General features: G+C 55.1%; 3 protein-coding genes across 3 annotated transcripts; 2 read left to right on the plus strand and 1 right to left on the minus strand.

Moving 5' to 3' along the window:
- The first annotated feature begins 258 nt into the window (after nucleotides 1-258).
- THSD8 (thrombospondin type 1 domain containing 8) lies at nucleotides 259-2,817 on the plus strand. The gene is made up of 3 exons (XM_049788439.1): nucleotides 259-496; nucleotides 1,760-1,964; nucleotides 2,787-2,817. Exons 1-2 carry the CDS (start codon nucleotides 337-339, stop codon nucleotides 1,957-1,959), a joined length of 360 nt encoding a protein of 119 aa, XP_049644396.1. The 5' UTR covers nucleotides 259-336; the 3' UTR covers nucleotides 1,960-1,964; nucleotides 2,787-2,817.
- Nucleotides 2,818-2,836: 19 nt separating this feature from the next.
- RNASEH2A (ribonuclease H2 subunit A) lies at nucleotides 2,837-11,152 on the plus strand. The gene is made up of 8 exons (XM_049788432.1): nucleotides 2,837-3,205; nucleotides 3,666-3,737; nucleotides 3,863-3,989; nucleotides 4,080-4,167; nucleotides 8,859-8,996; nucleotides 9,093-9,180; nucleotides 10,792-10,915; nucleotides 11,012-11,152. The coding sequence occupies exons 1-8, from the start codon at nucleotides 3,079-3,081 to the stop codon at nucleotides 11,145-11,147; spliced, it is 900 nt and encodes a 299-aa protein (XP_049644389.1). The 5' UTR covers nucleotides 2,837-3,078; the 3' UTR covers nucleotides 11,148-11,152.
- Nucleotides 11,153-12,316: 1,164 nt separating this feature from the next.
- RTBDN (retbindin) lies at nucleotides 12,317-15,682 on the minus strand. Its single transcript, XM_049788355.1, has 5 exons — nucleotides 15,499-15,682; nucleotides 14,951-15,017; nucleotides 14,716-14,808; nucleotides 13,865-13,961; nucleotides 12,317-12,556 (listed from the first exon to the last, which is right to left on the minus strand). Exons 1-5 carry the CDS (start codon nucleotides 15,680-15,682, stop codon nucleotides 12,317-12,319), a joined length of 681 nt encoding a protein of 226 aa, XP_049644312.1.
- Nucleotides 15,683-24,031: the final 8,349 nt, after the last annotated feature.

Here is a 24,031-nt window from a genome sequence, read left to right on the forward strand (position 1 = left end):
CCCCATCTGGGGGTGCAAGACCCGTTCTGCGGGGGCCCTACCTGCGTGGATCGGCGCAGGACGCACAGACACGGTGCAGCGTGGATGCCGAGGTGAGCGCCCGGGGACGCGCGGGGCGCGGGGCCCTTTATAGCCGGCGCGAACCATGACGCGCGGGGCGAGGGGAGGGCCCGGCCGACTCCACTGATGCTGCCGGGTGGGGGGGGAAGCGCCCCGACTCGGGTACCTACCCCTCACCCTGCTCCCCCTTCTCCGGCCTCTTGGAGAGGTGGAGGTGGACGCCCCGTGCCGGGTTCGAGCCGGAGCGCGCGTCTTGAGGGGCGGTTGGAGACTGGCATGGCCCCCAGAGGGCTGGTCCTGGGGCTGCCTCTGCTGCTTCTCCAGGTGGTGCTGATGCTCCAGACGCCCGCTCTGTCCTCCTCTGACTATCAATACTTTGGGGAGCACAGCACAGGGGACACGTGGGAGCAGCTGCGCCTGCAGAGGCAGGACAAAGGTAACCCCGAGTGTGGGAAGAGATGCCCTGTGCCCCTCTGCTTTGCATCCTGGCTAAGTTCTTGAGTATTACTTTTTCTTTCTTTTTTTTTTTTTTTTTTGTTTGTTTGTTTGTTTGGTTTCTTTTGGCCACACCTGGCAGTGCTCAGGGCTTAATCCTGACTTTGTGTTCAGCGATCATTCCTGGAGATGCTCTGGGGATCCGGTGGGGGTTCTGGAGATAGGACCTGGGCATGTCTCATAAAAAACAAGCGCTCTCCCCGCTGTACTGGCTGGTCTTCCCATCCCCACACTCAGTATCTTCTAAATTGGAACTGGACCTATAGCACAGTGCTAGGGACAGACCCAGGTTCAATCCCCAGCATCGCACATCTATAGCACAGTGCTAGGGACAGACCCAGGTTCAATCCCCAGCATCGCACATGGTCCCCTGAGCCTTCCAGGAGTTATTTCTGAGCTCAGAGCCATGAGTAAACCCTGAGCGCCGCCGGGTGTGGCCCCAAAACAAAACAAACGAACAAAAATTATCCTTAGTTGATTTGAGCAGATACTGGGGCAGAGAGGAAGGGGATGCTAGGGACACCCCAAAGTCAGGGGGTGTACGATTTATTGGAGGTTTTGCTAGAACAAGAAAAGCTTCCTCAAAAGGGAAGGTTTGGGGTGGGGTTGCGGTGGAGGCAGTTGGGTCCTTAAAGAGGGGGCCTTGGCATTGGGGAGGAGAAACCAGGCAGGGTGGGAAGGGCAGGCAGGCGGGGAGGCTGCTGATCAGGCCTGACCTGTCCCCCCAGAGTGCTGGGGGGGGAACCTGGTTTGATCTGATAAGGACTCAGTTCTGGAATGATCTTAATGACTGCTTTGGTTCTAAGTGTCCCCCAAGGCCTTGGAGGTGTCCATCCAGAAGCTGTTCAGTTTCTGTGGGTCATCTTCGGGGAGCCCGCTGGGTTGGCCAGGGTCATGCCCACACGGCACGCCTAGATACCCTGGACTCAGCACAGATGACACCCACAGAGTGGAGTCCCTCCAGCCCCATGGCACCGCCCTGCAGGCTGGCATAGTGGGAAGATACCTTTGGAGTGGGGGAGGCCCCATCCAGACCAGCCACTAGAAGTGAGAGCTGGGAAAAGCCTCCATTTCCCTAGCTGCGAGGCCAACCCGGGAGATGGGAGAGCTGCGGTTGGTTCCCCGTCAGCCTTTCTGTGCTCCTACCCCCCTAGCTGAGGGGATAGTGAGGGCCGCGCCCCCCTACCTGGCCCTCCATCCCTAGAAGTGCTGGACTCCATCCTCGGTCCCTGGGGACCTTGGCACTGTCACTGCGGCCTGGGCAAGCAAGAGCGCAGCCGCGAGGTGCAGGGCAGCGCCCCGGGCCCAGTGTTCCTACAGCTGGAGGAGCTCGTTCAGGTGCGGCCTTGCCGGATTCGGGACTGCCTCAACTGCGAACCGAGCGACTGTGACTGGCAGCCCTGAGTTGGGTGAGAAAGGTGGTCGGAGGGTCCAGGGCCCAGGGGAGGCCTGGGTGGGCGTGGCTGTCACTAGGACGGGCGTGGCCTAGAAGGGACCCAGGGGTGGGGACCAGAGTCTGCTTCTTTGAGGGGAACTTGCATGGAAGGATTTGAGTCTAAAGGCGTGAGCCTCATTGATAAGAGGGGCAGGGTCTCTGGTGGGGGTGGTCGAAATGGTGTGACTGAGGAGGGAGGAGCACGAAGCTGGGAAGGAACTGGGCCCCAAGGACTGCAAAAGGAGCCCCACCCCACGCAGAGACCAGGGAATCCAGAGACTGGGGTGAGCTGCAGATATGGGGGTGTGTGTGACTGCAGCTCAGATGTGGGGGGAAGAGAGAGACACGAGGGCACAATGGGTGTCGGCCTGAGATCTTGCTCAAGAGGCTGCGTGCAAGAGGCTTGGATTCATTCCCAAATCGTATCCCCCTCTCCAGAGCTGGGAATAGGCCTTGAACATGGACCTCTGGGGTTTGGTCCCAGGAAGGAAGAAAAGCCGAGAAGAAAGAGAGAACCTGGAAAGTGGACCCAGAGAAATAAGAGCTGGGAGAACTGGAATATGCTGTCCATAGGGTTTAGTCTGTGGCGTGGCCGGAACCAGGAATGCAAATGCCTAGATGGCTCTTTAACAATTAATCCCAGAGCAGAGCAAGATTCAGAGATGTCAGACCCTTAATTTTGAACTTGGGGCACAATTTACCAACTAGGGGCCCAGCTATGTCGAGTTTATCCAGCCCACTCACAGAATACTCCCCGCCCACCCCCTTTATTTTTAATTCCCCCTCTTTCACGCAGGGGTGTGCAGCGCTCCTGGGACCCCCGCCCCAAGGCGGAACTTGGCAAGAGATCCCGCTCATTCTGTCCCCCTCCATCTCGCAGCTGGACAAGCAGCCTCGTGGACTACAATTCCCAGAAAGCCGCGGGACAGTGACGTCATCTTCGACGTCCTGTCCACGCGCTGATTGGTCCAAATCCCGGAAACTAAGCGCTGATTGGTCGGGAAACGGCACCCGTGAAAAGCGCGCGCCGAGTCCCGCGCGCCAGCGGAGCTGGAGCTGTTTTCTGCGACTGGCTGGGCCTGGGCGCGATGGATCTCAGCGAGCTGGAGAAGGACAATACGGGCCGCTGTCGCCTCAGCTCGCCAGTCCCCGCCGTGTGCCGCCACGAGCCCTGCGTCCTGGGCATCGATGAAGCGGGCCGAGGCCCGGTGCTAGGTGTTTCCCAGGGCCCGGGTGGCGGAGAAGCTTGGGGAGTGGGGAAGGCAGCTTGTTAGCACCAACCCCGGGATCTCGGGCCCAGGGGGTGCATGTGGGATGCTCAGAGTTGCGGAAATCGCGGCACCAGAATGCAGGCTCTTTGCATGGAGGAACCCTGGATTCGATCCCCAGGTCAAAGGGAACCTTTGGTCCCCAGCACCTCACGTTCCTCAACATTGTAGGTAACGACCCCCGAAGGAGCCCAAAAGCAATCTTTCTCCCCCCACCCCAAATAAGTTGAGCTGCAGACATAGTACAGAGTGTAAAAGGCTTCCTTGCACATCGCACACAGCACCCCTATGATCCCCTGAGCCTGGCGCCAGGAAGGAAATAGCCTTGAGCACAGGAACAAACCAGCAAGAAAGGTGGCTGATGTGGGGGACAGATTTGGTGACGTCTCCTCTTCCTGTTCTCCCAGGCCCCATGGTCTACGCCATCTGTTACTGCCCCGTCTCCCGCCTGGCAGATCTGGAGGCCCTGAAAGTGGCAGGTGAGTTGGAGGCATCGTGCCTAGGTGCACTCCAGGGGGTGAGGGGCGATCCGGGAGCCCACAGGATCAGGATCGATGGAGCCACCTTGAACGCACCACCCCCTCTCTCCTTCCCCTCCTCACAGACTCAAAGACCCTGTCAGAGAGCGAGCGGGAAAGGCTCTTTGCAAACATGGAGGAGGACAGGGACTTTGTGGGCTGGGCGCTGGACGTGCTATCTCCAAACCTCATCTCCACCAGCATGCTTGGGCGGTGAGGGGCCAGGGCAGCGGGGAGCCCAGTGGCTGGCTGGAAGGGAGGGTGGTAGGAACAGGGGTGACCGGGTCCCCTTCCTCATCGCAGGGTGAAATACAACCTGAACTCTCTGTCCCATGACACTGCAGCAGGGCTGGTGCAGTTTGCCCTGGACCAGGGTGTGAATGTGACCCAGGTAAGCTGGCTGACTATTGACCTGTCTATTGGATTAATTGCCGCAGCATCCTATGAGAAGCTAAAAGTGCACTGGTAGGGTGGGCTTGCCTTCACCTCGGCTCAATTTTCTTGGCCACCGATGTGGTCTCTGAGCCCTGCCAGACGTGGACCTAGAACTTAAAGTAAGGAGAAAGCCCTGAGCACTGCTGGGTGTGCCATCACCTGCCCAACACTCTGCCCCCCCCCAAAAAAAAAGACTAAAAGAAAAGGCAGGGGGCCAGAGAGATAGCATGGAGGTAAGGCGTTTGCCTTTCATGCAGGAGGTCATCGTTTCGAATCCCGGCGCCCCATATGCGCCCCCCCCCACCTCCGTGCCTGCCAGGAGCAATTTCTGAGCCTGGAGCCAGGAATAACCTCTGAGCACTGCCGGGTGTGACCCAAAAACCACACAAAAAAAAAAAAAAAAAAGAAAAGAAAAGAAAAGGCAGGGGCCCGAGAGATAGCATGGAGGTAAGGCATTTGCCTTGCATGCAGAAGGTCGGTGGTTCAAATCCCGGCATCCCATATGGTCCCCCGAGCCTGCCAGGAATGGTTTCTGAGCATAGAGCCAGGAGTAACCCCTGAGGACTTCCTGATATGACCCAAAAACCAAAAAAAAAAAAGAAAAGAAAAGAAAAAGAAGGGCCCGGAGAGATAGCACAGCGGCGTTTGCCTTGCAAGCAGCCGATCCAGGACCAAAGGTGGTTGGTTCGAATCCCGGTGTCCCATATGGTCCCCCGTGCCTGCCAGGAGCTATTTCTGAGCAGACAGCCAGGAGTAATCCCTGAGCAATGCCGGGTGTGGCCCAAAAACAAAAAACAAAAAACAAAAAAAAAAGAAAAAAAAGAAAAAGAAAAGGCAATGATTTATTCCGTGGCAGAACTGGAAAATCCAAAAATGTAGGGGCCAGACAGCACTTGGCCCACACTGTCCCTTCCAGCTCACATCTGGATGGACAGCCTTGTAGACTACAATTCCCAGGAAGCCAGGGGGCAGCGACCATCAGGCTGCATGTCCCACATGCCGATTGGGCTGAATCCCAGAAAGCAGGCGCTGATTGGTCGGGAGCTGACTCCGCAGTGGCTCTGTGTTTTTCTTGCACAAGAACCCAGATTTGATTTGATTTGATTTTCTGGCATTTCATAGAGTCCCCCACGCCTGCCAGGAGTAACCCCTGAGTGCCAGCATGTGTGGCCCCAAACAAACAAAAAAATGAATATAGATTACTACTTTTCACTTATTACCCCCCCCCCCCTATTTTGGCATTTGGTTTTTGGGCACACAGTGATGCTCATTGGTTATTCCTCACTCTGTACTCAAGAATCACCTTTGGTGTGCTGCAGAGGGACCCTACGGGATGCCAAGTATTGACTGGACTCCGGTTGGCATCAGGCAAGGCAAACGACGTTCCCATTATGCTGTTGCTCCAGTCCCAACTTATTACTCCTTTACCCTATTTTAATATGGCTGGACACTGGGGCCGGAGCAATAGCACAGCAGGTAGGGCATTTTCCTTGCATGTGCCCTGCCCGGGTTCAATTCCCGGCATTCCATAGGGTCACCAGAACCTGCCAGTAGTGATTCCTGAGTACAGAGCCAGGAGTAATCCCTGAGTACCTCCGGGTGTGGCCCAAAAACTCTAAATAAATACATAAATAAATGTGGCTAGACACAGTAGAGCCCCTGACCTCACGCCATGTCCATCCAATCTTTCTCCCAATGACTCTGTGTCCGCTCAGTCAACCTAACAGCAGCCTCCCATCCTTCCCTGCCCTGATTCCTTCCCCTCCTGGCCGCTTGCCCATCTTCCTCCTCCCACCCCGGCCCCCGACAATCTGTTCCCTGTGTCTCACATATGCACTCGTCACTGGGAGATGTAAATCTGACATTTAATGTTGTGATCCCAGCGGTAATTAAATTTGGAGGACTCACGGGCACGGAGGGGAAGGAGATTCAGTTACCAGCAAGAGACAGAAACTGGCATCGCCTCAGCACCAGGGCAGAGCACAGGCTGGCCAGAGGGGCTAGGGACTTGATCTAGGGATTGGGGCTGGAGATTGGCTGGGCCGAGGGCAGGGTCTTTGGGAACCTAGGGCTGCTTGTGGGGGGGGGGGTGCTCATAGATAGTGAGATAGAAGACAGCTAATAAAGGGCCACCTGTTTTGGTCACGTATTATGTCTACTGTGGCTGTGGGCATCATACTTCCATATGACCCCAGGTTCTTTGATTTTTCTGTTTCCCAAGAAACCTTTTCTCCATACCCCTCGTTGCCTTGCTTCACATTTGTGTTTACATGAACCCCCTCAGCACGGTTAGAAATGAGGGAGTGGGGTGACTCATGAGTGAGAGGGGCAAGTTTGATCACCTGTGCCTTGTATTTCTTCATCCATACACTAAGTCTCATCCTGGTGACCCCCCCAAGCTCAGCAGGGTGCAGTCCCTGTAAAGATGATTTTTTTGGGGGGCTCACACCCAGCAGTGCTCAGGGGTTACTCCTGGCTCTATGCTCAGAAATCACTCCTGGCAGGCTCGGGGGACCATATGGGATGCCGGGATTTGAACCACTGACCTTCTGCATGAAAGGCAAATGCCTTACCTCCATGCTATCTCTCCGGCCCCAAGATGAGGTTTTTTTAAAACTTTTTTTAGGGACTGGAGCAATAGGACAGTGGGAGGGCGTTTTTCTTATGCGTAGCTGACCCAGGTTCAATCCCCTACATCTCCTTTGTCCTCTAAGCACCTCCAGGAGTAATTCCTGAGCTGAGAGACAGTAGTAATCTGAGCACTTCCAGGTATGCCCAAAATGTAAGAAATAGAGGTTGTTTTTTTTTTTTTAATTTATTTGTATTATTTTTTGGGGTTTGAGGCCACACCCTGTGGTACTCAGTTTACTCCTGGCTCTGTACTTAGAAGTCGTTCCATACTTAGAAATCGCTCCTGGCTTGGGGGACCATATAGGAAACTGGGGATTGAACCCAGATCTGTCCTGGGTCAGCCACATGCAAAGCAAACACCCTATTGCTGTGCTATCGATCCATCCCCAACAGAGGTTACTTTGTTTTTGTTTTAGTTTTTTGTTTTTTGTTTTTTGGGCCACACCTGGTGATGCTCAGGGGTTACTCCTGGCTATGCACTCAGAAATTGTTCTTGGCTTGGGGGACCATATGGGACACCGGGGGATCTCGGTCAGTCCTAAGCTAGCAAGGCAGACACCTTAACGCTTGCGTCACTGCTCTGGCTCCAGAGGTTATTTTTTTAAAAAATACTGTTTTAATTTTGTTTTGTTTTGTTTTGTTTTTGTTTTTGGGCCACACCCGGCGGTGCTCAGGGGTTACTCCTGGCTGTCTGCTCAGAAATAGCTCCTGGCAGGCACAGGGGACCATATGGGACACCGGGATTCGAACCAACCACCTTTGGTCCTGGATCGGCTGCTTGCAAGGCAAACGCCGCTGTGCTATCTCTCCAGGCCCTGTTTTAATGTTTTTTTTTTTTTTTTTTGGTTTTTGGGCCACACCCGGTGACGCTCAGGGGTTACTCCTGGCTATGCGCTCAGAAGTCGCTCCTGGCTTGGGGGACCATATGGGACGCCGGGGGATCGAACCTCGGTCCGTCTCCTAGGCTAGCGCAGGTAAGGCAGGCACCTTACCTCCAGCGCCACCGCCCGGCCCATGTTTTAATGTTTTGAGCCAAAAACTGCTCAGGGTTGACTCCTGGCTCTGTGCTCAAGTTCATTCCTGGAGGTCCTCGGGACTATGTGGAGTTCTGAGTATTAAATCCAAGAGGACCTAATACATCTATGTACCCAGATCCAAAAAATAAAGTTGAAGGAAGGGCAGGAAGAAGAGCTTGGGAACCGAACCCTTTGCACACACAGGCTTTAATCCCCACTATCCAGTGTTGCTCCCAAGCCACATGGGTGTGACCTAATAAGCAGAAATTGCTGCTCTGGCCGTGGAGGTTTTTTTTTTTTTTTTAAAGACGTCATCAGAGAATTGGAGAGATAGAGTCCAGCCCCTGCCAGGAACACAGCCTGTTTCCCGGTTGCAACCCCAGGCAAGTGCCCCGGGAGTGACCCGGAGTGGCTCTGGGAATTGTTACAGACCCAAGAAATAGAGCTGGAAACAGAATTGCAACTCTGTGCAAAAGGGACCTAAGCTTGGGGCCTAGCTCAGGCCCCAGGGCAGGTCATTTGGCAACTGTGACACTCTGTAAACAGTGAATCATTCATTCAGGTGCTGGGTGGCGACAAGGTATCAAGTGTTAATTGTATGTAATTTCCAACTTTAAGTACAGGGCTGGGAGAGAGGGTGCCGGCCCTGGAGCCCAGACTTATGCCCCAAACCCCTTTCCCTGGAAATCCAAAATAAAATAAAAGTGGGGCAGAGCAGTGGCACAAGCGGTAGGGCATTTGCCTTGCATGCGGCTAACCTAGGATGGACCACGGTTCAATCCCCCAGTGTCTCATATGGTCCCCCAAGCCAGGAGCAATTTCTGAGCACAGAGCCAGAAGTAACCCCAGAGCGTCACCGGGTGTGGCCCAAAAAGCAAAAATAAATAAAATAAATGTAATGTGGATAGCTATGCCACAGCACACCAAGACTACTCACAGCACTGCGTGTGACCCGGCTTGATTGGAAGTGGGGGGATGTGCCTTCTCTGTTCCCCCGCAGGTCTTTGTGGACACGGTGGGACCCCCGGAGTCGTACCAGAAGCGGCTGCAGCAGTGTTTTCCCGGCATTGAGGTGACCGTCGCAGCGAAAGCCGATGCCCTGTACCCCGCAGTCAGCGCTGCCAGCATCTGTGCCAAGGTGAGCCTGCCTGGCAGCTTGGTTCCAGTGGGCTCTCCCCAGGAAAGGGGGAGAAGCAAAGTGGGGGGTCCCAGCCTCTTTCTGTTTTGTCTATAGGTGGCCCGAGACCGCGCCGTGAAGAGCTGGCGATTTGTAGAGGAGCTGGAGGAGCTGGACTCTGAGTATGGCTCTGGTTACCCCAATGGTAAGCAGCAGAGGAGATGGCAGCCGAGCCCATGTCCCAAGGTTCCCTTGCTTAGTTCACACCAGACTAAGACTCCAGCACCCTCCAGACCTGGCCACAGTGGCACAGGGCATGGGACCCTTACTTGAGGGCACTAACCAATGAGAAGCAGGTCTGGATTCCATCTGGGGGACCCGTCTCAACCCCTTACTCCTCCACTCCTCTGAAACCTGTAGAGGAGTAAAACTCGCCATGGGTGTCTGTCTGGGTTTTGGGAATTTTGGGGTGTGTGTATGGAAGGGGACCTTCAACAGGTGATGTGCTATTTTTGGGGCACGGTGAACTCTGCCCTGTGCTGGGTTGCAGGGTGTGTACTGCAGCCCTTTGAGCCATCGCCCAGTCTCCCTGGGCATCATTTCAGGTGTACAGAGATGGCTTCATCCCAAGTCGTCTGCTGTGTCCTGTCATGACACCGCCCGATTTTATGTTTTGTTTTGTGGCCACACCTGGTGATGCTCAGGGCTTACTCCTGGCTCTGCACTCAGGGATCACTCCTGACAGGCTCAGAGGACTATGTGGGGTGCCAGGGGTTGGACCTGGAACATGCCAGGCCAGCACCCTCCCTGCTGTCCTACTATTCCCTTGCGTGACACGGAGATCAGGCCCATCCACAGCTTAGTGGCAAAAATTCTGTGCCAGGGTTCTAGGAACCCCCCGAGGCAGGGGGTGTGGCACCAAGGGCTGGGTCAAGGACTCTACCTGTGGGAGCTCCAGGTTTCATCCCTGACCGGACAGGGTGTGCCCCCAAAATCAACACAAAGGAAAGAAGTCAGAATCAGATGCAAGCACAATGCCCAGTATTATTGTCTGGTCCAGAGTCAAATCCCTCTCACCACCGGCTTATGTTGATGCCCTGTGCCTCCAGGGATCACCCCTGAGCACTGCAGAATGTGACTAAACACACACACACACACACATACACACACATACACACACACGTTCCCTCACACACAAAAAGGGGCTAAAAAGCCCATGTCTTCTAAGTAGGGAGGGCTTGCAATTGGAGGTACAGGGTGCCTGGAGCAGAGGGTCTGAATTTTCTGCCTTGGGCTGGATCATCATAAGGACAGTCTGAGGACCTGCGGTCACCATAGCTCCTGGTTGTGAGTTTTGGGGTGTGTGTGGCACAGACAGGGCGTTGGTCCGGAGATCCTGGGTGCCAAGGGTTGGTATCCGGGTCATATCCTGAAACCACTTGGAAGAGAGGCTGACCAAGGCAGACATTGAGCATGTGGTGGTAGCACTTGGGCATGGGGGGAGGAGTTTGGTGTTGGGGGCGGGCCCCAAAGAGCCTCATCTGTAGGCGGGGCCTGGGATTAGGGGAGTAGCTTCATGTTGGGGCGGGGCTCAGTGTCTTGCCCCCTTCCTCAACTTTTCTACAGCCTAAGATTCAAGCTTGGTGGCTTAATCACTCGGAGGTGGACTGGGTGCGGGGTGGGGTGGGGGAGCCCCCCTGGAGGCGGGGCACAGAAAGCCTCAACCGTAGGGGTGTGACTTGGGCGCAGGGTGGGGCTGGTCTTGAGGGCGGGGGTCCAGAGATCTTCAACCCTGTGCCTTGCACCCCTTCTCCAGATCCCAAGACCAAAGCCTGGTTGCGGAAGCACGTGGATCCGGTGTTTGGGTTCCCCCAGTTCGTCCGCTTCAGCTGGAGCACAGCCCAGAGCCTCTTGGAGAAGGAGGCCCAGAGTGTCCAGTGGTAGGTATTCTGGGGGAGCTACCCAATCTCCCCCAATCTCCCCAATCTCCCCCACATCCCCAGTAGTCAGCACCCACCCCCCACCCCCGTCCACAGGGAGGACTCCCCTGCAGAAGAGCAGAAGGGCCTGGCCCGCATCACTTCGTACTTCGGTGATGGCCCCCGCACTCGTGCCCGCCTCCCTCACCGCTTCTTCCAGGAGCGTGGCCTGGAGCCGGCCATCACCCTCTAGGGGGAGGCTTGTACCCCTGCGCGTTATTAAAGGTGCCACTGCGGAAAACAGTGTGGGGCTATGATTTGGGGGAACTGGGATATGCTTGGCCATGCCCAGAACTGGACTCGAGCGAGTGGCCACTGGACACCGCTTTTTTCTCCCCCTTAGAGTGTTTCGGGCCAGTGAGGTCCAGCGGGCGGTGGTGAGATCTCTTCGGGGTGGCTAATCTGGGCTTAGTACCCGATTCTACCTGGTCCGGCCAGCACCTCCATGAACCACTGCTGAGTGCAGAGATAGGAAGAGGTGATCTGCTTATCTGTAACATTCCAATGCGAATTCCTCTTCTCCTGGGACAGTCTGGAGGCTTCTCCCAGATACCTCATTTGTCCTCAGCCCCTCGGTGGCCAAGAGGGGGGTACTCACCCTGCAGGCTCACCCACATGGCCTGTGTGCAGGTCCCCGGCCCAGAATCCTGGTTAGTGATTCTCTGAGGGGCCCTCACACCTCTTAGCACTGGGTGTGCCCCAGGCATTCAAAGCCGGCTATAATGCACATCTCTGAAGCCTGACCTGCAACATCTGGCCTGGCAGGCCTGGCCCTCTCCTCTCAGGGCTGTCCTTGCCTCCACCCTGCCTCTTTCATCACCTGCAGCCCTTCTTTAATACAGCCTCGCACCTTTGACCAGGGCCTATTTGTGCATATATCTGTTTGTACATTTTGGCTTTTTTTTTTGGAGGGGGGCTACACCTGGCATCACTCGGGTTATTCCTGGCTCTGCACTCAGAAATCACTACTGGCAGGCTCTTGGCAGACCATATGGGATTCTGGGGATCGAACCTGGGTCCATCTCAGGTTGGCAGCGTGCAAGGTAAACACCCTATCACTGTGCTATCGCTCCAGCCCATATTTTGGCTCTTTTATTTTTTGTTTTTATTTTTTTCCCTCTTCCCCTTGCCTTGCTGCTATGACCAGGCTTGACACATTCTAGGTGGCAAGTTTATTCAAGGCGGAAAAGGGGAAAAAACAATCCAACCTGGGTTCCTCTCGAATGTTTCCAGAGCCATATAAAAGAGGGGCGAGTCTCTGGACCCCGGGAGGTCGGGGGAAAGGGGTCAGCGCTGTGACCACCACTGGGAACAGGCCAGAGAAGCCGGATGGGGATTCCGAGCATGGGGGACGGGCGCCCTCTAGTGGCCACTGCCGCTGCCGCTGCTGCTGCTGCCGCCGCCGCTGCCCGCAGGATCCCAGAGCCAGGCCGGGGCACCATGGCTGGAGAGCGCCAGGCTGGTCCCCCGGGTCTCGGGTGGTTCTTGATGGGGCAGCGCCGGGGTGGACGAGTCGGGGCAGTGCTGGGAGCCGGGAGGTGCCATCCGCTGGGCGGTGTAGCCCAGCACGGCGCCGCAAAGGTCAGCCCCGTTGGCAAATTTCTAGCGAAAGGGGGTGAGTTTAGGGGACGGGGCTCGGGGGAAAATGATCCTTGGAATTTTGGGGTCCGGATTCCACGAGGCATGCGAGGTGGATAGGAAGTACAGGCCACAGTGGAGAGGAACTAGCTAGCAGTGCTCAGGGGTCATCCCTGGCGGTGCTCAGGGGACCATTGGGGAGGCCAGGCATCAAAGCCGGTCAGCCCCAACAAGGAGAGGGCTCTCCATGCTGTAGCTGTATTACTTCTCCGGCCTCTGGGACTGTTAGTTTTGGAGGAAAACTAGGAGTGTTTTTTTTTTTTTTTGGGTGAGGTTTGTTGAATTTTCTCTTGATTTTGGGGGATGGGGCCACATCTGAAGATGCTCAGGGCTTAATCCTGGTTCTGCATTCAGAATCACTTCTAGCAGTGACTGGGGCACCATATGGTATGTCGAGGATCAAACTTCATTCAAGGCAAATGCCCTACTCAGGCCCTTTTTTGGTTTGGTTTTGTTGGTGCTCAGGTGATACTCCTGGCTCTTTGCTCAGAGATGTTTGGGGATCATATGGGATGTTAGGAGTTGAACCTGCACATGCAAGGCAAACATCCTGCCCGCTGTGCTATCGTTCCGGCTCTATGGCCCCTATTAATGTGGAGGTGGGGTTTGTTCTACACCAGTGGTGCTCAGAATTTACTCCTGGCTCTGCGCTCAGGAATCACCCCTGAAGTGGAGACTCTGTGAGGTGTCAAGGATGAAGCCTGGGTTGTGCAGGGCAAGTGTGTAGGCAACTATCACTCTGGCCCTTCTATCCTCCGTACAGTCCCTCTTGATTTTTTAAGTCATATAGTGGGAGGTTACAATGACAAAAATGATGAGTGGGGTTCCCTGGGGGCCTAGGGTGCGGAAGGGGAAGTTGATTGGGACCTCTGGGTTTCTTCTGGGCCAGAGAGCCAACATGGTCCCTGGGGAAGTTTAATTTGTAACTGCAGGTCAGAGAGATGGTCTGTTAGGAAGGGCATTTACTTTGCATGTGGCTAACCCAGGATCTATCCCTGACCTCCTATGTGGTTCCCCAAACACCACTAGGAGTGATCCCTGAGTGCAAAGCCAGATTGAACCCTGAGCATCGCCGGGTGTGTTCCAAAAACTTATATATATATATATATATATATATATATATATATATATATATATATATATATATATATGGGTTCACTGTACCTCCAGGGTGAGAGGTGTGTCCCTAGCTGGAGAAGAGGGAAGGTCTGAGGGGTGGGCAAGCAGAGACTGAGGACTGGGAAGGTTGTTCTCACTACCCATCAGACTTACTTGCCCATAGGTGGTACAGCCAGGTGCGCAGAGCATCTTCTCCAGGACTGGGGGCCAAAGTGGGCTGCAGGCGACATCGTTTTCACAGGAAAAAAATCTGCAGAGAAGGGGCAACCACCCGCCAAATGGCAACCTCGGAGGCCCATCAGGCAGAGGCCTTGTCACCGCCCCCTCAGGACCATGCCCCCTAAAAAAACTGCCCCCCCACAGGCCATGCCCCTTTAAAAGCCATGCTAGACTGTAGAGATAGCACTAGGGGTTAGGTGACTGACCAGGGTTTGATCCCCAGCATCCCATAGCATACCCCGAGTACCACTAGGAGCGATCCCTGAGCACAGAGCCAGGATTAGGCCCTGAGCACCTCTGGGTATGACCCAAAAACCAAAAATAAAATAAAATAAATAAGATGTGTCTGGGGTGGCTGGCGAGGTGGTGCTAGAGGTAAGGTGTCTGCCTTGCAAGTGCTAGCCAAGGAAGGACCGCGGTTCAATCCCCCGGAGTCCCATATGGTCCCCCCAAGCCAGGGGCAATTTCTGAGCGCTTAAGCCAGGAGTAACCCCTGAGCATCACGGGTGTGGCCCGAAAACAAAAACAAAAAAAAGATGTGTCTGGGGTTGGGACTAGAGAGATAGCATGGAGGTAAGGCATTTGCCTTTCATGCAGAAGGATGGTGGTTCGAATCCCGGCATCCCATATGGTCCCCTGTGCCTGCCAGGGGCGATTTCTGAGCATAGAGCCAGGAGTAACCCCTGAGCTGCTGGGTGTGACCCAAAAACAAACCAAAACAAAAAGATGTGTCTGGGAGACCTTGACACGCTCCTTTCATTCTGCACGAAACCCCACCTTCCTACCCAAGGTCACAGTCTTCAGTGCACAGAGGCTGCATCTGGGGAAATCCCTTTCCCAGCAGGAACATGTGGAGACGATCCAGAAAGTTCTTGCACCTGGACATCCGGAGAGACAACGTGGGATGGAACAAGGGTGGAATGCTTGGGGACCCCGGCTCTGCAGGGGTGTGTAGGGATGAGCGTGCTGCAGCAGAGAAGAAAGGCAGGGAGAGTGGGGTGCAGAGGCCACAGTACTCACCCCGAGCTCACGGGCCTGCATGGGTTTGGAAGGAGCCCCGAGCTGAGTTCCCGTGATGTGTCCGTCTCTGTGGGGTAACAAGAGATGCCTCTGAGCTGTGGTCTCCATCAGCCAGACGGGGACGCTTCCTTGCACAGGGTCCCTAGAAATGTCTGTTCTTCCAGAGGTGACCTCAGAAGCCCCTTTGCCGGCAAAACTAATGAAATTTCCAGGGCTAACATCATCCTCTTAAGTAGCTTAAGCAGGTGTGAGCGCCCTGTGGCCCACACAGATCTCTGCACCATCCCCTACCTCAGAGCAGGCCGACCCCCTGAAGCCCAACACGGTTAGGATCAGGCCCCTATGCCCAAGGAAACCGATGTTGATTTAGGTTTGGTGCGTTGGCTGTCTGTCTCCAGGCTCTTCTTCCCTGATTGGCTCTTCCACAGTGTCCGCCCACTGGCTTGCTCCCTCTCTTCCTTGCCTCCTGGAACCCCTCTTAGGTGGAAAGTTTCTATGACCAGCTATCTTGGGTGTCGGGAAGCAGCCTGGAGCCCCGGGGTGTGCACCTGTCCAGTTCAGCCGGTCCAGGCTCAACGCAGCCTCCTTGGTGTCCCAGGCGATTGGTCTGTGTTGTCCCTGGCGCTGGGCTGGGAGGGGGTGACTCAGCCCATGGATCCCCAGGAGCATACAGAGAGTCAGCCGAAGGGCCCAGCTCAGGCCCCTGGATGGAGCATGGCTACTGTAGACCATGTTTCCCTAAGATGAGAGTCAGTTGGGGTCGGAGCTATAGAACAGTGCAGAGATGGGCCCGGAGAAATAGCACAGCGGTGTTTGCCTCGCAAGCAGCAGATCTAGGACCTAAGGTGGTTGGTTCGAATCTCGGTATCCCATATGGTCCCCCGTGCCTGCCAGGAGCTATTTCTGAGCAGACAGCCAGGAGTAACCCCTGAGCACCGCCGGGTGTGACCCAAAAACAAAACAAAACAAAAAACAAAAAACAAAAAGGAAAGAAAAAAAAAAAAAGAACAGTGCAGGGGGCGTTGGCCTTGCATGCAACTGATCCAGTTTTTTTGTTTTTTTTTGTTTTTGGGCCACATCCGGCGGTGCTCCGGGGTTACTCCTGGCTGTCTACTCAGAAATAGCTCCTGGCAGACACGGGGACCATATGGGACACCAGGATTCGAACCAACCACCTTAGGTCCTGGATCGGCTGATTGCAAGGCAAACACCGCTGTGCTATCTCTCTGGGCCCTGATCCAGGTTTGATCCTCGGCATCCCATAGCTCAGGTCCCCTGAGCCTTTCCAGGAATGATTGCTGAGTGCAGAGCTGGGAGTGAGCCCTGAGTACAGCCCGGTGTGACCCTCACGGAAAAGCTGGGTATATGGTGAGGTTGGGTCATGCTCTTCTGAGAGCCCAGGAGACAATGCCAGATAAGAGAATGTGGAAGATAGTCTCAAAGACTCTTCAAATCCCGGGGGATCCCAGAACCCACCTCTGAACTCTGACCCCCCAGACCTCCCATCTACTTCAGCAACAAGATCCCCCTGGATTTGACCCTGATTCCCCCCATTACCCGCCTCGATCAGGCCCCCTGTTCCCCTCCCGCTCTGGCTCACCTAGGTCACCTTCCCAGGCCCACAATCGGCTTAAGGGCTGCCAGCCAGAGCTAGTCCTTCGAAGGAGCCAACCATGGGGAACCAGAACTTAGGTTCTGTTTTGGGGGTCCCAGAGTCCCCAAACAGGGCAGGTGAAACTTTGGGGTGAGCCTATAGAAATAAGACACTTTCTCCACACACACCCCCCACACTGCTGCCCTCACCTGTCAGCTGGGCCTGAGTCTCAGATGCTGAGGATCAAAGCTTGGGACAGCCAGGAGATGGGGCCAACCGGAAGGGGCTTGGCTATCAATGGGAGGGGCTTTATTATGACCACACCCACATTTGGGTCAGCTGACCCTAGCCCGTCCCCTATCCTGGAGCTGGTGTTCTCGACCAATTTTTCTGCCTTTTAACAGGACTTTGTGACTTAAGTGCTATATATACCTGGGTAAGGTGCATGTCTGCGTATGTGTTTGGCATGGATAAGGATGCGTTTGTACTGCTGTGCTGAAGGTGCAGACGTTGAGTGTGTTATGTGAGATCTCTTGATTGTGTGTGTGGGCATCCCTGTGTTGTGGAAGATAATGAGTCTATGTTTGATGACAATTTTCTTTCCTGCTTGCAATTGGGTCTCCCTTATAAAGGGGACAATGTGTGTGTTTGTGGAAGTGCTTGTGTGTATTACTTGTGTGGCCAGTTGCTGAGTGCAGATCTGCATATGCCTATGTCTGCTGCATGCAGTCTGCTGTATGAACATACACACATCTCTTTTTGTGCTAAGTGTTAAGGTATGTTTGCAGAGAACTGGTGTGTACTGAGTGCCTATTCTGCACAACTCTATGTGCTCTGTGTATGCCCATGTTAGTGTGCATTTGCACATGTGCATAACTCTGTGTTCCTTTGCAGAGTTCCTTAGCAGGACTACACATCTGGGCATCTGTTTGTGATGTGTGTGTGATGCCTGCCTTGGAGAGTCTGCAAACATTTTGTGGCTGGTGTTGAGGCCCACTGTTATTTGTGCAAAGGCCCGCAGTGGTGGGGACTGAATCCAGGTCCTCACATCCTGAGGCCACACCACTGCTCCTGTAAATGGGTTTTTGTGGGTCCTGGCCACATTCACAACTTTTCCTCTATCCCCTAACTCGGGCTAGTCAAGGGCTTGAGCCTTCCTCTTTTACTGCTGTACTCCCAGATCCTGAAATATTGCTTTATGCTAGCAGGCATTTAATATGTATTAAAGAGTAAATCAAGGTTTACTCTTGGGGAGTTTCTTTTACTTTTACTTTCTTTGAGGGGTCATATCTGGTGGCACTCAATGGTTACTCCTGGCTCTGTGCTCAGAAATAGCTCCTGGAAGGTACGGGGGACCATATGGGATGCCGGAATTTGAATCACTGTCCTAGTTCGGCTGCTTACCACTATGCTATCTCTCCACCCCGGGAGTTTCTTTCTCTTTCTTTTTCTTTTAAGGCCACACCCAGTGGCGTTCAGGGGTTACTCCTGGCTCTGCACTCAAATCACTCCTGGCAGGCTCGAGGGACCATATAGGATGCCGGGGATCAAACCCAGGTCGGCAATGTGTCCTGTGCAAGGCAAAGACCCTCTTTACTGTGCTATCGCTCAGGCCCCTCTTGGGGAATATCTGTGGCACCCACGGATATCCTGGGGGCTTCAGCCACCAAGATCCATAGCCTTGTCTTTCTCCAGCCTGCTTTAGGGTCTCCCAAAAATGCTTGTGGGTCGAATCTGTGCAGCCCCTGCCTCCGTCCACACCCCTGCACAACCCCATGACCTCAGGCTCTCCCAACTCGCTCCTCTGCTTTTTCAGCACCAGGATTGAAGTGCACGCTCAGCACCATGGAGAGCGCCCAGGATCCTCCTAAGAGGCCTATAGGAGCAGAGGAGCTTGGGGTGGAGGAACCCCAGGAGCTGAGCCCGAGGCCTGGGGAAGAAAGACTACTTGGGGGTCCTAAGGAAACACCCAGATTGGCCCTCGCTGTCGCCCGCGATGGCCAGCAGGGGTCACTCCCACCCACCCACGCTGTTCTTCCCAGCAATTCCAGTTGGGGCCTAGACCATCACTAGACACCCCCCAACCTCCGGCTAGATTTGGGGTGAGGAGTCCCCGATACTTTTCAGTCCAACTCTGGGACGCTCAGTTGGTCTGGCCTCAGCTCACAGGAAAGAGGTGGGGACTGGGGTGAGGGTTGAAAGTCACTTCAGATACCCCCCTTCCCTGCAGCGTAGGACCAGCTAATCACTCCTATAAATACAGCTCAGACTAAAGTAGCACCCTAATCCCAGTGCTAAAGGAATGAGCTTCTGGGGAGGGCCAGTAGGGAACCCCAAGGACGCTTTGCTGAGGGTCTATGCACATATATGTCTTCTGAGGGGACGTGGATCCCAAGAGATGACGTTCTCCTGGAGAAAATGTAGCTTTCTTGCACGCAGCCAATCCAAGATAGACCCCGGTTCAATCCCTGGCATCCCATAGGGTCCTCTGAGCATTGCCAGGAGTAACCCCTGAACACCACCAGGCGTGGCCAAAAGATAAATAAATAAATAAATAAATAAAGATAAAGAACATGTGTTCTTGAGGGCCTAAGCGGTAGTACAGCTGGGAGGGCGCTTTCCTTACACTTGCTGACCCGGGTTCCATCTTTGACATCCGACCATATGAATTTCCAAGCACCCCCAGAAGTGATATTGAGCACAGAGCTGGTAGTAGTAGCTCCTGAGCATCTCTGGGTGTGGTGACCAAACCAAAATAAAAAAGTAAAAATTAAAGAGCAGATTTTCTAGATCTGGAGAGATAGCACAGCAGGAGGGTGTTTGCTTTGCACGCAGCAAACCTGGGACAGACCCGGGTTCTATCCTTGGCATCCCATATGGTCTGGAGACTGTAAGAAGCGACTTCTGAGCGCAAAGCCAGAAGCAACCCCTGAATGCCGCCATTGTGGGCCCCCCCAATAAAAGAACATGCGTCCTGTGGGTAGGTCAAATATAGATTTGGGAGACATTATTAGAAATGGGTCCCCCGGAGTGGGGGTCGCTGCAGAGGCAATCAGTTCGTGGGGTGCGTTCCTGGGTGGGGATAGGGGGTCTAGCCTTGAGTCTGGATCTCCCCTGGGGTCTCTCTCCTGGGGAGGGGGTGCCCTGGGCAGCTCGTCCGTGTCCTCCCGGGCCTTCGCGGCCCCCTCCCCCGGCGGTGGCGGGGCCGGGGCGCCCAGACGCAGTGACGGCGGGTCCCGCCCCGCTTCGCTCCGCCCCGCCGGCCCCCACCCGCCGCCGCCGCCGCGGTGCCCGCGGCTTCTCCCGCCCGCCCGCACCGGCCTCCCCGCAGCCTCCCGCCGCCGCCTCCCTGCTGCCTCCCCGGGGCCGGAGCTGCGGCGGCCGCCATGGACGATTCGGGCCTGATCCGCCGCCGGAGGCTGCAGGTACGCGGCGCCCCGGGAAAGGGGATGGATGTGGGGGGCCCGGCACCCCCCGGGGCGGAGCCCGGCAGGAGGAGGCTGGAGAACTCGCCCCGCGGGTCTGCCCGGGCGCCCCCTCCGGTGGACGCGCGTCCCGCCGCCTTGCTGGGGACCCCGCCCCTTAGGCGCCATCTGGGGAGCTGGAGCAGCAAGGGGGTGTCGGCTGGGGCTCCCCCCAAGACAGCCCCGGCTCGCCCCGAGCAGGTGGAGGTCCCCAAGTCGCCACTCCTGGCGCCCCACCGGCTTAGGGGGGGGGTGCAGGAGGAGGTGGGGGACACCCCTGGGGCAAAGTTATTACCCCCAGGGCTGGTGCCCCGTGGGGCCAGCAGGGCTCAGGCAGTCGTAAACATGTTTGCGCAGCCGCCTCGCCCCCTGGCATAGCTGTGAGCCCCTTTCTGAAGCCCAGAAACATCCCCCGACACACAGTGACCTTACTGCTCTCACTGGACGGGCACAGGGACAGGACAGCCTGATCCAGCTTCATGCCAGTCCAGGCCACTACGCCCGCCTCTCCCTGCCCGGCCCAGCTAAGAGGACATGGGTCCCGGGGGCCTGGCAGATACAGAGGGAGGTCGTGGTGGGTCCATTTTCCGGAGTGGGACACTGAGGTTGGCCCTGGAGTGATGGAAAGGCCCGGACAAAGCCCCCCATTGAGCCATTTCCCTCCCCTACACCCTACTAGGGTGAGTGTGGGTTGTGGCAAGGAAAAGAAGAATGTTTTTTCAGTCTGGCTGCAAGAAGGGTGTTAACTCCCAATACTAACCCAGAGGGGAACGGGGCCAGAGTTTCACAAACCTAGGACAACTTGGGGTTCCAGCAGACTGGTGATTCTTGCAGCCAGGCCCTTCACCCCACTAGGTAAAAGTGCAGTTTCCATAAAGCCATGTGAGGACCCAAAATCAGCCTGTTTAGAGACAGAGAGAGAGAGCAAGTCCCTGTCCCCTGTTCCCCTGGCCAGAGGGTCAGATCCATGGGGGGCTCTTAGGGCAGTAAGCTCCCCCAGGCGTCCATATGACCAGAGCTGGGCTTGGGGGGCCCATTTGCTCTCATCCCGCGCCCCATCTCGGCTCCGGGACCTCCTGAGGTCCTCCCAGGACCCAGAAGACGGGCGGGATCTGGGCCGGAGCCAGCGCGAACTCCGGGCCGCACCGTCGGGTCCCCGCGGGAAGAGCGTGAAGGGGCGTGTCCTGCCCGCGGCGTGTCCCCGCCCTCCCTGTCGGCGCCGGCTCCCATTGGCTCAGAGCCACGCGGCACCAGCGTCAGGCCCCGCCCCTCGCCGGGGATCCTCCCTCTCAGCCCTCCCCGCTCCTGCCGCCTCCATCCGTCTGGCCTGGAGTCTGTCGGGCTGTCCTCGCTGGAGTCCTGCCCCCAGCTTCTTCCCTGGGGGATCAGTTTCCAACTCCGCTGCCTGGCGACAGCCTCGCACCTCGCAACACCCGCGCCCCCCTAGAGAAACTGTCCCCCAATAATGCTATAGGAGGACTTTAGGTGTCTTTCTAAGTGCACTGGGTTTTCTGAGTTTTCTGGGTTCGAATCCCCCGGTGTCCTCAGAGATCTGAACCCGCCACCTCCCCAAGTTGGTCCCTTTGTTCAACTTGAGAAAGTTCACAGGCCCTAGGAGATGGGACAAGGGTCAGGTCTTCTCAGTGTGACTTCAGGCTCCCCCAGGGACTCACCCCTCCTTGGCCCTGTGCCTGAAGCCCCAGATTCTGTGACCATCATGCCCAGATCTTGCCCTAGCTTGGGCCCCTGTGACAGTTCAACCCGTCCAAGAAAACACCATGCAAGGTGTTCCCGCAAAGTAAGGGGGACAGGAAACACGGTCAGGATTCCCTTCATCCTCCCCTCGGTTGGGCATGTGTGCTAGCTTGACGATGTGGCCTTTGCCCTTTGCCCCTCACCTTATTTTCCTTTTGAGCATGGGAATGCCACCCAAACTCTGTTACTGCTTGTCATAGGACCGAATATGCACAAGCAGTTATTATGTTTGTTCGTTTGTTTGTTTGGTTTGGTTTTTGGGTCACACCTGGCAGCGCTCAGGGGTTACTCCTGGCTCTATGCTCGGGGGGACCATATCGGATGCCGGGTTTCAAACCACCATCCTTCTGCATGCAAGGCAAATGCCCAACCTCCACCTCCATGCTATCTCTCCAGTCCCGAGCAGTTACTAGGCTTTGAGGCCTGCTGCCTGCATCATCTCTCAAGATAACCAGGAGAAGAGGATTCTGGGAAGGCCACTGCCCAAGTGCTTCAAAGGCAGCAGTTTGAGCCCAGGCCTTCCTGCCCTCAGAGATCCTTGACAGACTTCAGAACATTGCTTGTTCCCCTGTCAGCCCTTTCCCTGTGCCACCGTTTTCAGTCTAGACACCCAGAGCTGGTTGGCAGGTGATGTCTTTCTCACCCTGCCCTCCTGGAGAAAAACAAAACAAAACAAAACACACAGGGGTCAGAGCTATAGCACAGCGGTTGGGTGTTTGCCTTGCACACAACTTATCCAGGTCAAACCTGGGTTCGATCTCTCAGCATCCCATATGGTCCCGCTAACCAGGAGCAATTTCTGAGCACATAGCCAGGAGTAACTGACTCTGGGTGTCACTGGCTGTGGCCCAAAACCCAACCCAAACCAAAACAAAACACAGAACCCCTAATAAGCGGGGTTACTTAACTTCTAGATAGACACTTAATTCTTGCCTCCAATGGTTGGCATTTTTTGAGAGGGTCACATCTGGTGGTGCTCAGGGTTTACCCCTGGCTCTGCACTCAGGAATCACTTCTGGCAGGCTAGGGAACCAGATAGGATACTAGGGCTCAAACCTGAGTTGGTTGAGTGTAAAGCAAATGCCTTCACTGCTGTGCTATCGCTCTGGCATTCTGGTTGACATTTTGGGAGGGGGTCACATCCGGCGGTGCTCAGGGATTACTCCTGGCTATTCGCTCAGAAATCACTCCTGGCAGGCTCGGGGGGCCATATGGGATGCCAGGAATCAAATCGGGATATGTCCAGAGTTGGCTATGTGCAAAACAAATGCCCTACCACTGTTCTATCATTCTGGCAATCTGGTTGGTACTTTTTTGGGCCACACCCATGATACTCAGGGGTTACTCCTAGCTATGCGCTCAGAAATCACTCCTGGCTTGGGGACCATATGGGATGCCTGGAAATTGAACTGTGGTTTGTCCTGGGTCAGCTGCGTGCAAGGCAAATGACCTACTGCTGCACAATCACCCCGGCCACTCTGGTTGGCTTTTTTTTTTTTTTTTTTTTTTTTGGTTTTTGGTTTTTGGGTCATACCCGGCAGTGCTCAGGGGTTCCTCCTGGCTCTACATTCAGAAATCGCTCCTGGCAGGCTCAGGGGACCATATGGGATGCCAGGATTCGAACCACCATCCTTCTGCATCCAAAGCAAACACCCTATTTTTTATGCTATCTCTGGCTCCTGGTTGGCATTTTTGAGGATCACACTTGGCTGGCACATGACTTGCCTCTCAATTTCCTGCTTTGATCCACTCTGCTTGGACAGAGCTTGGGGGTCTGGAGGAGGCATTCATTCATCCTTTTATGCCAGACTCACTATAGTGCCTAGGTCATTTCTTACGGGAGCTACATCTTGCACTGCTCACAAATAACTACTGCTCTGCACTCAGGGATCACTCCTGGTGGGCTCAGGAAACTATGGGATTCCAGGAAATGAACCCAAGTTGACTGCTTCCAAGGCAAACATCCACCTAGGTCTTTGCATTTTCCCAGTCAATATCCCTGCACTGGTCTCTCCATGGAGGACTCAGATTTCAGCTCTCTGTCTGTAAACACCCTCCAAGGAGGGGCCTCGGCTGGTCATTATGTTCTCTTTCCTTGCCAGTTAGTCCCATGCCATCCTCTTGCTTAATCTTATCCATCGTTTACTACTGCCTAAAATGATTTTATGTGGTACTGAAGCGATAGGATAGCAGGGAGTCAGGTTCGACTGCTCAAGGCATAGTCAGTTTGGATCCTCAGCATCCCACATGACTGCTCAGAGACCCACC

The sequence above is a fragment of the Suncus etruscus genome, chromosome 15, assembly GCF_024139225.1.
Source record: "Suncus etruscus isolate mSunEtr1 chromosome 15, mSunEtr1.pri.cur, whole genome shotgun sequence".
Taxonomy (NCBI): Eukaryota; Metazoa; Chordata; class Mammalia; order Eulipotyphla; family Soricidae; genus Suncus; species Suncus etruscus.

Coding starts and splice junctions, on each gene's coding strand:
- THSD8 (XM_049788439.1), top strand. CDS start 337: ATGGCCCCCAGAGGGCTGGTCCTGGGGCTGCCTCTGCTGCTTCTCCAG. Junction 497..1,759: donor CCTGCAGAGGCAGGACAAAG/GTAACCCCGAGT, acceptor CTCCATCCCTAG/AAGTGCTGGACTCCATCCTC.
- RNASEH2A (XM_049788432.1), top strand. CDS start 3,079: ATGGATCTCAGCGAGCTGGAGAAGGACAATACGGGCCGCTGTCGCCTC. Junction 4,168..8,858: donor AGGGTGTGAATGTGACCCAG/GTAAGCTGGCTG, acceptor GTTCCCCCGCAG/GTCTTTGTGGACACGGTGGG. Junction 8,997..9,092: donor CTGCCAGCATCTGTGCCAAG/GTGAGCCTGCCT, acceptor TTTTGTCTATAG/GTGGCCCGAGACCGCGCCGT.
- RTBDN (XM_049788355.1), bottom strand. CDS start 15,682: ATGGTCTACAGTAGCCATGCTCCATCCAGGGGCCTGAGCTGGGCCCTT. Junction 15,018..15,498: donor GGACCGGCTGAACTGGACAG/GTGCACACCCCG, acceptor GTTACCCCACAG/AGACGGACACATCACGGGAA. Junction 13,962..14,715: donor ACTGAAGACTGTGACCTTGG/GTAGGAAGGTGG, acceptor CCTTCTCTGCAG/ATTTTTTTCCTGTGAAAACG.